The following is a 10,599-nucleotide window of genomic DNA, read 5'->3' on the forward strand; positions in this document are numbered from 1 at the left end:
CATGAGCCCATATGAGCTCTCATTGTGCCACAAGCTTAAATATTTGGAAACAAGCTAAGTGGTGTTATAATTAGCTAAGCGTAAGGTTCAGGCCCCTCCAGTACTGATGATTCCTGCGTTTCTCTGTGCACTGCAAAGGCAGCAGAGGGCCATGGGGGTGAGAGGGCTGAAGGCCCACTTCAAGATGTCTGCTCCACAATGGGGGACAGAAAAATGCTCCAAAATCAGATTCGCGAAGCGGTTTGAGCAGGATGGACGGTGTTTGTGCAGGAGAGGGGTTTTATCAGCGGCAAACACTCACAGGAATTCCGGTTTGGGATTGTCCATCCAATTCCTGCGTTCCACAGGAAGCTCTGCATAAAAAGCAACTGAAAAACGCCCGAAGACATTTCATTCGCGGCCGGTCGACTCTCAGGGAGCACCTCGAATCAACCGCGAGGGTTTTTGATTTGAAAAGCACCGACCCCGAGCTTTAAAAGACACCGGCAGCATGGAAGAGTCCTCTAATCCACCGGTCTGGCGGCTCGTGCCCACGGCCGCAGCTCGGCCTGCGCGCGCACACGCACCTGATGACCCCCTACTGCGACGGTAAGATTGTTTTTAATGCATTTTATGAAGGACCGTGTTCACATGAGTTTTCCTTCAACATTTTAATTTCACTTTCTTTTTTTATTTCTTGTTAGCTCTCAATATGCTTTGTGTGCTATACAATACAGACATTCAGCTAATTACATACAGAGCTGGACAACTACATCTTCATAGCTGATTGTTACTGCACTGTAGGGTTACAGGTTGTATGGATAACACAGAGTTGGTTTAATGTGCATTTATTGAGTGCATATGTGCAATACAGTCAGACGTATGTGGCAAAGAATCAATATGTACATATTGCACAGTGTGTGTGTGACACTATACAGCAGAACTGCACTTCCATTCCTCTAAAACTGAATAAATAAAATAGAACATAGGGTCCTTGGCCCGTAATGATTGCTTAAAGTAATGGCCATGTAGTATAAGCTACATTAGTAGTCTAAAGCATGACAGTATATGGTAATATATTGTTTTCTTCTTGCCTTAATGTTATCTTCATTCATGATTATAGGCTGGTCAAATATTGAACTAATTTACCTGTAGGTAAATGATATGGCGCTCTATTGCAGAATGTATTAAAAGAAAGAAGACACAATTAAAGCTCGTATTGCTATATCATCTCTAATTCAACTTTTACACACATTTGTTGTTTTTTTAATTTAAAATGTTTTATGTGTTTTTAAATTACTAAATTAATCAATTCATTTAGTGATGCATTTTTTCCGCAAAAGACACAAGGTTCAATGATTTATTATTATTATTTAGTAAGACGAGAAAACCTGAAGCTAATATGAGGCCTCGGTACTCAAAGTCAGCCAAATCAAAAGGATATATTCCTGAATTGCCGTCCTTCATAAAACCCCTACTTTGTGTTACAACCCTTCCACTAATGCATATCTCGGAGACTCCAAAACATGTTAGGTTGAGATATCTTAACAGCAATTATGGGCAGGAACAATGATTACAGCGCCCCAAAAAATAGGTCCAATCCTCACTTATACCTGAGTATTGTTTTAGGACAGACTTAAAAACGTGTGAAGCGACCCTTTAATTCTAGCAGCTGCCGCCATAAAACACCGTCGCAGGGTCTCTCTGCCCGCCCGCCAGCCGGTAAACAGCTTGAGAAGTGTAGAAGTGTACCAGTAGAAGTCTACCAGGAGGTTTATGAATGAACAAGTCCAGTCCGTGTAGCCCGCACAGTGACGTCACGCACGGGTCCCCGCCAGTGCAGGCAGTCGGAGCTCCGGGACACCCAGCTGGAGGAGTGGGAGGAGGTCCTAGCATCACCCCCCATGCTCCCTGACAGTCCGGGCTGCAGGAGAAACCCGACTAGTAGCACAGTTCCATCACTGGACTTTTTTAAACTCACGAGCGGAATATATTTAACGGGACCGACTTTGTTCAAGCCGCGGGCGTTTCTTCACTGCCTGCAGTGTAGGACTGTGTTTTTAATTTTAATTTTAGGAAAAGCTGATTATTCCATGCACGGTCTGTGATTATTTTTTGTATCCATGCATGCGCACCTTGATATATTTGCTTGTGTGCCTGTGTGTGTGTCCAGAGCGCGCGCTTGTGTTTTTCAGTGTAGGTAGTTCTGGGTTTATTTCATCCGTGTCATCCGTTTAATGCGTGAGCGTGTAACTCTTGCGTGCGGTGCGTGTATGTGAGCTAATTACAGAGATGGAGCTCTGCGTGAAGGATGTAGCTCCTCAAATGGTGATCTCCGGAGCTGTGCAGGGCTGTGAACCAGCGCCCTCTCCTGGCGAATGCATGAAACGTGTCTGCTCAAGTTACTCCCGATAGGCCAGAATGTACAGATCCAGATGCAACCACGTGCTCTGAGCCTCGTGATCACAGATTTGCACCTGGATTACAAGCATCCCTTTTGTATGTTGCTTTTTTAAGTGCTGAACCAATACAATAACTATTTAGAACAATGTAATGTGTTTAATCAAATTCGTGCTTCCATTTACTTTGTAGTGGTTTGTACATTCCTTCTATAGAAACGTTGGCAATGTACTTTATGCATCCCAGAGGTAGGGTGTGTTTTTAATATTTAACAGCCTCATAATAAAAACCTAACATCCAATCTTCTATACCACACCTAACTAGTAAAACAAGTGTTTTGCCCCGGTGCACCTTCCTCATCGCCAGTGTTATGATGTATTTTTTGTCACAAATGTGCACACGTGTGTCTTCAAAGTGGCCTCCTGCTGTGCCGAGAGCCACATACCTTTGATTTATGAATGAACACGCAGGCTTTAGATGTGCGTGTCCTGTCTCTGGGCGCGGAGCCAGCGGTGGATCAGAGAGACATGCAAGCCGTCACTCGAGGCTTAGCATCCCCCCCGACTCCACTGCAGGCTACGGCCCCCCGTAACCTGCTATCCCACCAGGCTGACTTTAAGGCCCTGTTAGAAATTTCCCAAAGGTTTAGTGTCTGGTCTGATAAAGAAAAAGGTGCCTGTAGGATAGCGTTGCAGCAGGAGCAGGTCCAAGCCGACCGGCACTCACTCTGGAACTGCTTCGCCGTTCTTTTAATCCTGTGCAGTATGTAATAATCCCAAAAATGGCGTGAAGGGATGAGTGAACATTTGCGGGAAGGGAGAGTTCTTTTGTTGTTTTTTCTTGCTCTGTCCTTTGTGTTAGAGTCTCAGAGTCCATGCAGGTGCAGGTCAGAGAGAGTTCACCCTGCTTTGTCCACAACAGCTCAGGACTGTGTGTTCAGTGCATAGATGGCTACATATGTGGCTGCTTGTGTGGGCTCTATGTGGGAGAACCAGAACTACAACCAGTCCAGTCCCACGGTTCGTCTTTACGTCCGTGCCAGTTACCCGACGATGCATCCAGACATCTGCCCAGCAATGAGTTATCTGTGTCTCTCTGAGGCTTCCTGTGCTGTGGGGAGCATTCCCCATGAAAACCCAGTCCAAACATCACCAGCGAGAGCATACTAACCCTTCAGTGCCAACCCTGACGAATGCCAACTCATGGACCCATATTGCACGGCTCAAAAAACGGTGTTTAATTTCTGCTTTAACACATGGTTATCTTTCCTCTCTGTACAGGTAGCTGGAGTAGTCCTGGAGGAAAAGGTACACACTCAGCGTGAGGAGACCTTGGCTACGATCCACGACCCCCCCCCTCCCCCTCTTCGTCCTCCTCTCCTCCTCCCTTCGACTGGCACAGAGACGAGCCTGAGAGAGCGAGCGAGGGAACGTGGGAAAGAGGAAGACAATGTACCAAACGCTGCTTCTCTCCTCCTTCGTCCTTCACGTGATGGCCACTCCGCAGTTCTTCGCTCCCCACGGGTAACAGCTCAACTCAACAGTCTTCCTGTGTTTATTGTGGCCTGTCATTTGATCAGCGCGGTCCTTAGAGCTACAGATCTCCACTTTAGCTGTCCTGCAGGCCTGTTTGCTTTAGGCCACTTTCACCCACTGCCAATGTATACAAATTGGGTGGAATGACATTTAAACATTTAAGAGTCCACTCTCTCAGGACCAGAGCTCCACCCTTAGGTCCCAGGCTATTGGACGCACAGCATTATGGGACCGAGACCAAAATAAACCGAAAGCCAAAAGAAAGGTCAAGTGGAGCCAAAGAGGCCAGAGATCGACTCTAAACTCTGACACATTCAGGAGTGATTTCACGGGTCAGTCAGGAGCAATTAGGCTGCACGCCAACTTCTGGTGACAAATAACATTCTGGCTCCTTATGTGGAGTTGTTCATGCTTTCTGAATCCGATGGGAGCCACTTGGAGCCTAAATACCTCGCTGGAAATCCACTTCAAACCAGCAGAAACCTCACATCTAAAACCAGCTCGGCTCAGACGCTCGTTGGGGCCGAAAGTCTCTATTCCAAGTTTTAATGCTCGATCTCATTTCTCCCTTTTTTCCAGGAGGAGGGTGTGCGGCCGAGACCTCCGTCACGGCGTTGCAACGGCAACAGAGTCGTACGTCCAGCCGGTGCACAAGCCCTACATCACCCTGTGTCAGGGGCATCGCCTCTGCAGCACGTACAAGTGAGAGAAATAGTCTGCTGTGACATTAAACAACGACTAAATCAGCTTTTGTTGGGGCGAACACCAGCTGAACCACACGGTCCAGCATGTACACGAGGACTCGGGTCACATCAGCGTCAAAAACAGCCTCGTAATTAAGCCATCGCAAGATCTACTTTATTCTATTAAAGGGTAAACAACGCTCGACATGTTTAGGAAGGGCAAGGGTTAGAAGTGCACTCATGAATAGATCTAGACTTTCTCCCACACACACAAAGACATGTTTTACGCAGAAGTGGGTCATGGTGCCACATATTTGGGTTGGAATCTAAATATCGAGTACTTTTGTGTAACTACGGGAAATGAACTGCGTGTTTATCTTGGCCTGCGTCTCGCTCCACACTTACGCATTCTCAATCTCTCTCCAGCTCTGATGCTTTTGAGACCCCCCCTTTACATTTCTTTTTTAACTCTTTCTTCACCACCAAATTTCAGATTGTTTTGCTCATTCTGTGGTGCAGGCTTCAGAGAATTACAGGCCTTCGAATCCCGTGGTGATTCTCTTTACTTTGGTGAAATAGTTTCATCCTCCATCGTCGCTTTCACTTTGTTTTTAAGCTTTAGCCTCAGTTTATCACCTCGTATTTCTCATTGCAAAACAAACAGAGTCTTAGAACTTAGATCTGACTTTGCAACTCTTCTCCTGCCCTTGCTCCCTCCCTCCCTCCCTCCCTCCCTTCCTCCCTCATCTCGCTCTTGTAAGTCAGTGGTCAGTGGTTTTAGTGTCCCACCAATTTCCTATTCCCTCATCAGCGTTCTTTCAGTCTGACAGAACATGGGAAACAACTGGATCGACCACATGCACACATGAGGGCGATGACAGCATTGTGAAGAACCAGGAATCCCTAACTGTGGGTGTCTGTGTTTTGTCTCCACAGGACTGTGTACTCGGTGGCGTACCGGCAGGTGAGCAGAGCAGCACCTCCTTTGCATCTCTACTCAGAGTGCTGCCCCGGCTGGAGGAGATTTCACTCTCACAACTGCAACCAAGGTAACCTGCAGGGACATGTGATGGGTTTATGTGGTCCTGGATGTACTGTCTGCATCTGTTGAGTGGAAAAACAGCTATTTCGACGTGCATATTCACTTTCTTGCTGAAAGATAGATAAACGTGAAGCTGCAGCCAGGAGACGGCTAGCTTAGCTTAGCATAAAGACTGGAAGCAGTGGGAAACGGCTAGCCTAACTCTGTTAAGGTTGAAAAAACAAAACATTAAAAGGCAGTTTATAAACTGAAGTATAAAAAGAAGACATGTTTTCTGGGCTCTTTCTTGCCAGTGGAAACAGCAAGAAGTCACTGCTCCCGGCCAAGAAACAGTGCAGCACATAACTCCCCATAAAACCACCACTTGTTGATTTTACACTTTGGTTTTTTTTACTGCTTAAACAAATGAGATAAAATGTGTTAATTAGCGGTGGTGCTGGTGGTCAGACTTTTGGCCACAGGCGTCGCCCCCCCCCCCCCCCCCCCCCCCACCAGTCTCCTAGCACGTAGCTTTATATTTAGCATACAGACACGAGAGAGCCTTCGATTTTCTCATCTCAACAATTGGCAAGGAAGCAAATCAGCATATTTCCCCGAATGCTGAATGCTTCCTCTCAATGTCCTCCAACAGCTGTGTGTGGACAACCCTGTGAGAATGGAGGTACCTGCTTAAGACCCAACCAGTGTGCTTGTCCGCTAGGCTGGAAGGGGCCTCAATGCATAACAGGTAAACACATGCACACACACACACACACACACACACACACACACACACACACACACACACACACACACACACACACACACACACACACACACACACACACACATCTACCTGCACAACCACACCAGTCTCTGTAACACACCAACACACAGACCTATTTCTTTGTGTTTCTCAGATGTGGATGAGTGTGGCGAGCAGCGGCCGTGCGCCCAGGTGTGCCTGAACACAGCTGGCAGCTATCGATGTGCGTGCAGAGACGGCTTCAGGCTTGCCGGAGATGTACGTTCCTGTCAAAGCCTCCCTCCTCCTCCTCCTCCTCCTCCTCCTACTATTCCTCCTTCTTCCACCCAGACCAGCCAGGCAACAGTGGGTGGTCACACCGATGCGGGTAAATGAACAGCTCAGGAGTGTGAGCGTGCGCTCACGTGGTATCATTTTGTGTTTTCTTGTCAGCAGCGAAGTCTCTGGAGCGCAGAAGGAAAGAAACAGAGCCAGCCTCGCGGTCCATTATTACTTTTGGTACGCGCTATGCCACTTTCAACTCGTACCGTGAGTAATAATGCACTGCGACTGGTGCCGACTCCACACAGATGTCCTGTGGTCTGGCCCCGTGCGGTGAGACTGGGACCAGTTGGTCTTTGATAATGACTCGGTTGACTCCTGTGAGTCCTGTGAGTAAAGCAAACATCTGACTCTGATAGAGCTCCCATGCTAATGAGGACATCGTTTTATCCTACGCTCTCCATTAGTTGCCTTAAAAATGTTGCAATGTTGTCTCTCACCATGAAAAGGTCGGTTTTCGTTTGTGTGTGCTTCCTGTATCTTAGCAACAAAATAAAACAACCCCCCCTCCATGTCTACAAGTGTAGTAGTTGACCCCAGGACATTCCTTTTAATTACTGTTCTATGTCAGCGTTATTGCTTTTTGTGACCATGAAACCTTCAAGAAGGCTTATTTTATACTCATTTCTCCCAAATGTGTCCACCGTTGTCACCAAACAATACATCTAAGGGGGATACTTTCTCAAGTGTCATAAAATGAAATATCTCTCATGTAAATGTGAGAAATTTGCTGTGAAACTCCCCCTTTATTTATCAGTGTTTCTGTAGAGAAGAAAAATCACACAAAGTGGAATTCCTCAGCTGAAATGAGACAGTTCACTCCCGTGACTGCGCCCGCGAGCCCTGCAAGTATCGCTGAGTCAGCAAAGAGACAAACATATGAAGGTTGGGGGGGTGGGGAGGGGATGAAAAGCCAAAATATGACAGATCTCTCTCCTCCGTGAAAGCGATGGTTTTGTTTTGTGGGAGCGTGCTCAGTTTTGCCGCTCAGCTCTCGGATGCAATAACGCAAAAATGCAAAGCCAGCAGAGATGTTTGTCTTCAAACTGCATTCCTCTGTCTGCGCATATGCACACGTCAGAGGGATGTTGATGAAGAGCTCACAAACATGAACACAGGTTTAAATGCTCAAAAAGTAGACCATCGCTCCGACTCTGCCAAGCTGCTGTGGAGGAGTTTGACTGCGTTTGTGTCTCTCCATCTTCCTCTTTTTCCTCCCCCTCCGTCTCCCTTCTTCACTGCGCTCTTGGCCAACGATTGTATTCTCATTCCAGCTCCATCAACTCTCTCTGCTGGGGGTCATCGCCAGCTCCCCTCTTTTCCTTCTCCTCCTCCTCATCCTGTTGCTGAACTCATTCTCGTCTCAGTAATGGACCACATCTGGGAGAGATTGAGCCGCTCTAGCTCTGTCTGCCAAAGCCCAGCCAGATAGCACGGGGTCCCTAATTTTGCATCCCGATCTGGGTCCCGCCTGCTCCAGGGACAGTCCCCTCGGGTGGAGCCGGTCAGACACTTCCCCGTAACCGATGCATGTTCACAGGACGGGATAACGAGCGCTCGTCTATTTCTGGTGACCCCTCTTTCAGCTTGTGTGTCGGCTTTGTTCCTGCGGTTTCCCGAATCCATGATGGCCCCCTGTGCCCTAACCTCCCTCAGCCTCCCTGCAGCTCTGCTGTTCGTCTTTCTTTTGTTGTTCAGAGACGTTGCAGTGGCCCTGAATCATACGAGGAGACGGATCGATGAGGGCGGGATGCACGAAGGAATCTTTTGAGATATAAACTCTCGATCTCACCTTTGATCGATGCCCTCTCCTCACTTAGTTTCCACAAATTCAAAAGCGGCAGTCACCCTCCTCTGATGTGAATTTCGATATTTGTATGGTTTCGTACAGGTGGAGGGTTCAGCCAGATGGAGAACGTGACGGAGGAGGTACTGAGCCTGAGGAACAGAGTCGAGCTCCTGGAAAAGGTACACGGGAAAAGATTAGTTGTTGAAGAAGGATAATTATGCTGCAGGTCACATTGATTTTTTTGTTGCTTTGCGAGGTGAGTAACAGCCGTTTTCTCTCATTTCCCCCTCCTGTTTCTCGCTCTGTGCAGAAGCTGCAGTTGGTGTTGGCCCCCTTCAGCAGCTTCTTCCCACTGTCGCTGGACGAGCGCTGGTCGGAGAAAACCACCTTACTGTCCCACTCCTTCCAGCAGCTCGACCGCATCGACTCCCTCAGCGAGCAGATTGGCTTTCTGGAGGAGCGCATCGGCACATGTGAGTGACCTCGAGCACTCAGAGGGAAAGTCCAACAGTTCGTGGAACACCACTGGAACCTTGTGTCCCCGGGGAAAGCAGGAACAGTTTTTCTGTAACGTCTTCAAAAAAAGATCAGAGAAAATGTAAAAGCCCAAATGGAACAATTGTCCATAATGTAATAAAATATTATCGATTAATAAAAATCTAATAACATAATAAAATCTTGTGACTGTAACGTAATAACATTTTTGGCTCAGTCAGTTCAGTGATACAATCAAAGCAGATCAAACTACAAGTGAATTGATACATTTTGTCTTGGATTGTAACCTCATTAAAGAGTAGATAACAAGAGTCATAACCACAGCGGTGCTTTGAGCGGCATGCTAACGGCAGCGTGCACAACAAGCGTCGTCCTCGTGGTGGTGCTAGAGGAAAAGTCAGCAGCGTTCATCATCTGGAAACCATGAATGTCAGCACAGACGTTACCTTCCCTGCAGCACCAAACTCTTTATTGCTGCAGTGCAGCTGGAGCAGCTCATACTTTACAGATATTCATCAAACAATTTCATGCTTGCAATTTTATGTTCAAGTTAATAAAATCAGGTTGCAATGTCTGAAGCAGAAAAAAACAATTATAACTTCATGAACTTTGTGTTTTAATGTAATGGCATATGGCCAATACATGGTTGTAACTTGTTCCACCCTTCTGCCCCGTAGGTTCTTGTCAGGAGAATTAGCCACCGAACATGGCCGCCATAAACACTTCCAGACATCTCCCATGAAGATAATGACACAAACCTACAGATTATACGCAATGCACCAAGATGGCCGACCTCTTTTTGTCCAAGAAGGGGATGGCAGAAAGCAGAAACCGCCTCAGTGACGCAATCACCGCACAAATCACCACGTGTGTGATTTTCACTACTCCCAACAGCTTCATGTGCTGTTCTTGTTGAATCAGTCAAAGACCTTGATTTTGTAAGAGTACCTGTGGCAGGGCCAGTTTCAGCATTACATCATCGCTGTGACATCCGACTCCAACCCAGTGAGCGTCAAACTGGCCACTTTGCTTCTGTTTGTTTTGCGTCGGTGCAGCTGTGTCCTCTGTGTCCTGTGTCCCAAACTGTCCCGGGGGCAGACATGGACATCTGTATTTATCTATTTAAATTATGATTACATCTGGTTATTTTCTCTGTGCTCCAATAGACATTTTTACCTAGTTTTGTAACATTTTGTAATAAAAAAAAAAAGTCTTAATCAAAAACACCATGTGTGCTCTCTGATATGAAAGGATTACTGAACGTTTGCAAACGCACAGTGCTGTGTACACTGCTGATGTAAGATGAGACGAACTCTCCATTAAGCTAACGCAACACTGGAGATCTCCTGTTGGCCTCTCCTACAGTATATACACAGCATGTAGTTTAAGCAGTGAAGTATTCAGAGCCTCTACTTCAGTAAAAGTATCAATAATACATTGTGGGAGTACTTGCATTTAAAGTTCTGGTCAAGTAAAAGTATGGAAGTATTATCAGCAAGATGTGATTTAAGAATTAAAAGTACAAGTAATCATGATGCAGATATAATGTAACTATTTTGTATGAAGTCTGGTGAGATTATTTCAGCCTGTTTTTGCTGCAGCTATCAGAT

At 46.6% G+C, this 10,599-nt stretch overlaps 1 protein-coding gene across 2 annotated transcripts; it reads left to right on the forward strand.

Annotated features, from left to right (window-relative positions):
• The first annotated feature begins 409 nt into the window (after window positions 1-409).
• On the forward strand, window positions 410-10,189 carry egfl7 (EGF-like-domain, multiple 7). 2 transcript variants are annotated; one of them, XM_079290033.1, is made up of 9 exons: window positions 410-588; window positions 3,660-3,902; window positions 4,494-4,616; window positions 5,534-5,646; window positions 6,271-6,366; window positions 6,539-6,751; window positions 8,597-8,673; window positions 8,805-8,967; window positions 9,667-10,189. In XM_079290033.1, exons 2-9 carry the CDS (start codon window positions 3,829-3,831, stop codon window positions 9,684-9,686), a joined length of 879 nt encoding a protein of 292 aa, XP_079146159.1. In that variant the 5' UTR covers window positions 410-588; window positions 3,660-3,828; the 3' UTR covers window positions 9,687-10,189. The 2 variants fall into 2 exon arrangements, with proteins under 2 accessions (XP_079146159.1, XP_079146160.1); XM_079290034.1 differs by lacking the exon at window positions 410-588 and adding an exon at window positions 1,967-2,079.
• The last annotated feature ends 410 nt before the right edge of the window (window positions 10,190-10,599 follow it).

The sequence above is a fragment of the Melanostigma gelatinosum genome, assembly GCF_949748355.1.
Source record: "Melanostigma gelatinosum genome assembly, chromosome: 18".
NCBI lineage: Eukaryota > Metazoa > Chordata > Actinopteri > Perciformes > Zoarcidae > Melanostigma > Melanostigma gelatinosum.

Bases quoted from the DNA above. Each gene is read 5' to 3' on its own strand.
- egfl7 (XM_079290033.1), top strand. From the start codon at position 3,829: ATGTACCAAACGCTGCTTCTCTCCTCCTTCGTCCTTCACGTGATGGCC. The intron at 6,367-6,538 runs GTAAACACATGC...TGTGTTTCTCAG, and splicing joins GGGGCCTCAATGCATAACAG to ATGTGGATGAGTGTGGCGAG. The intron at 6,752-8,596 runs GTAAATGAACAG...GGTTTCGTACAG, and splicing joins GGGTGGTCACACCGATGCGG to GTGGAGGGTTCAGCCAGATG.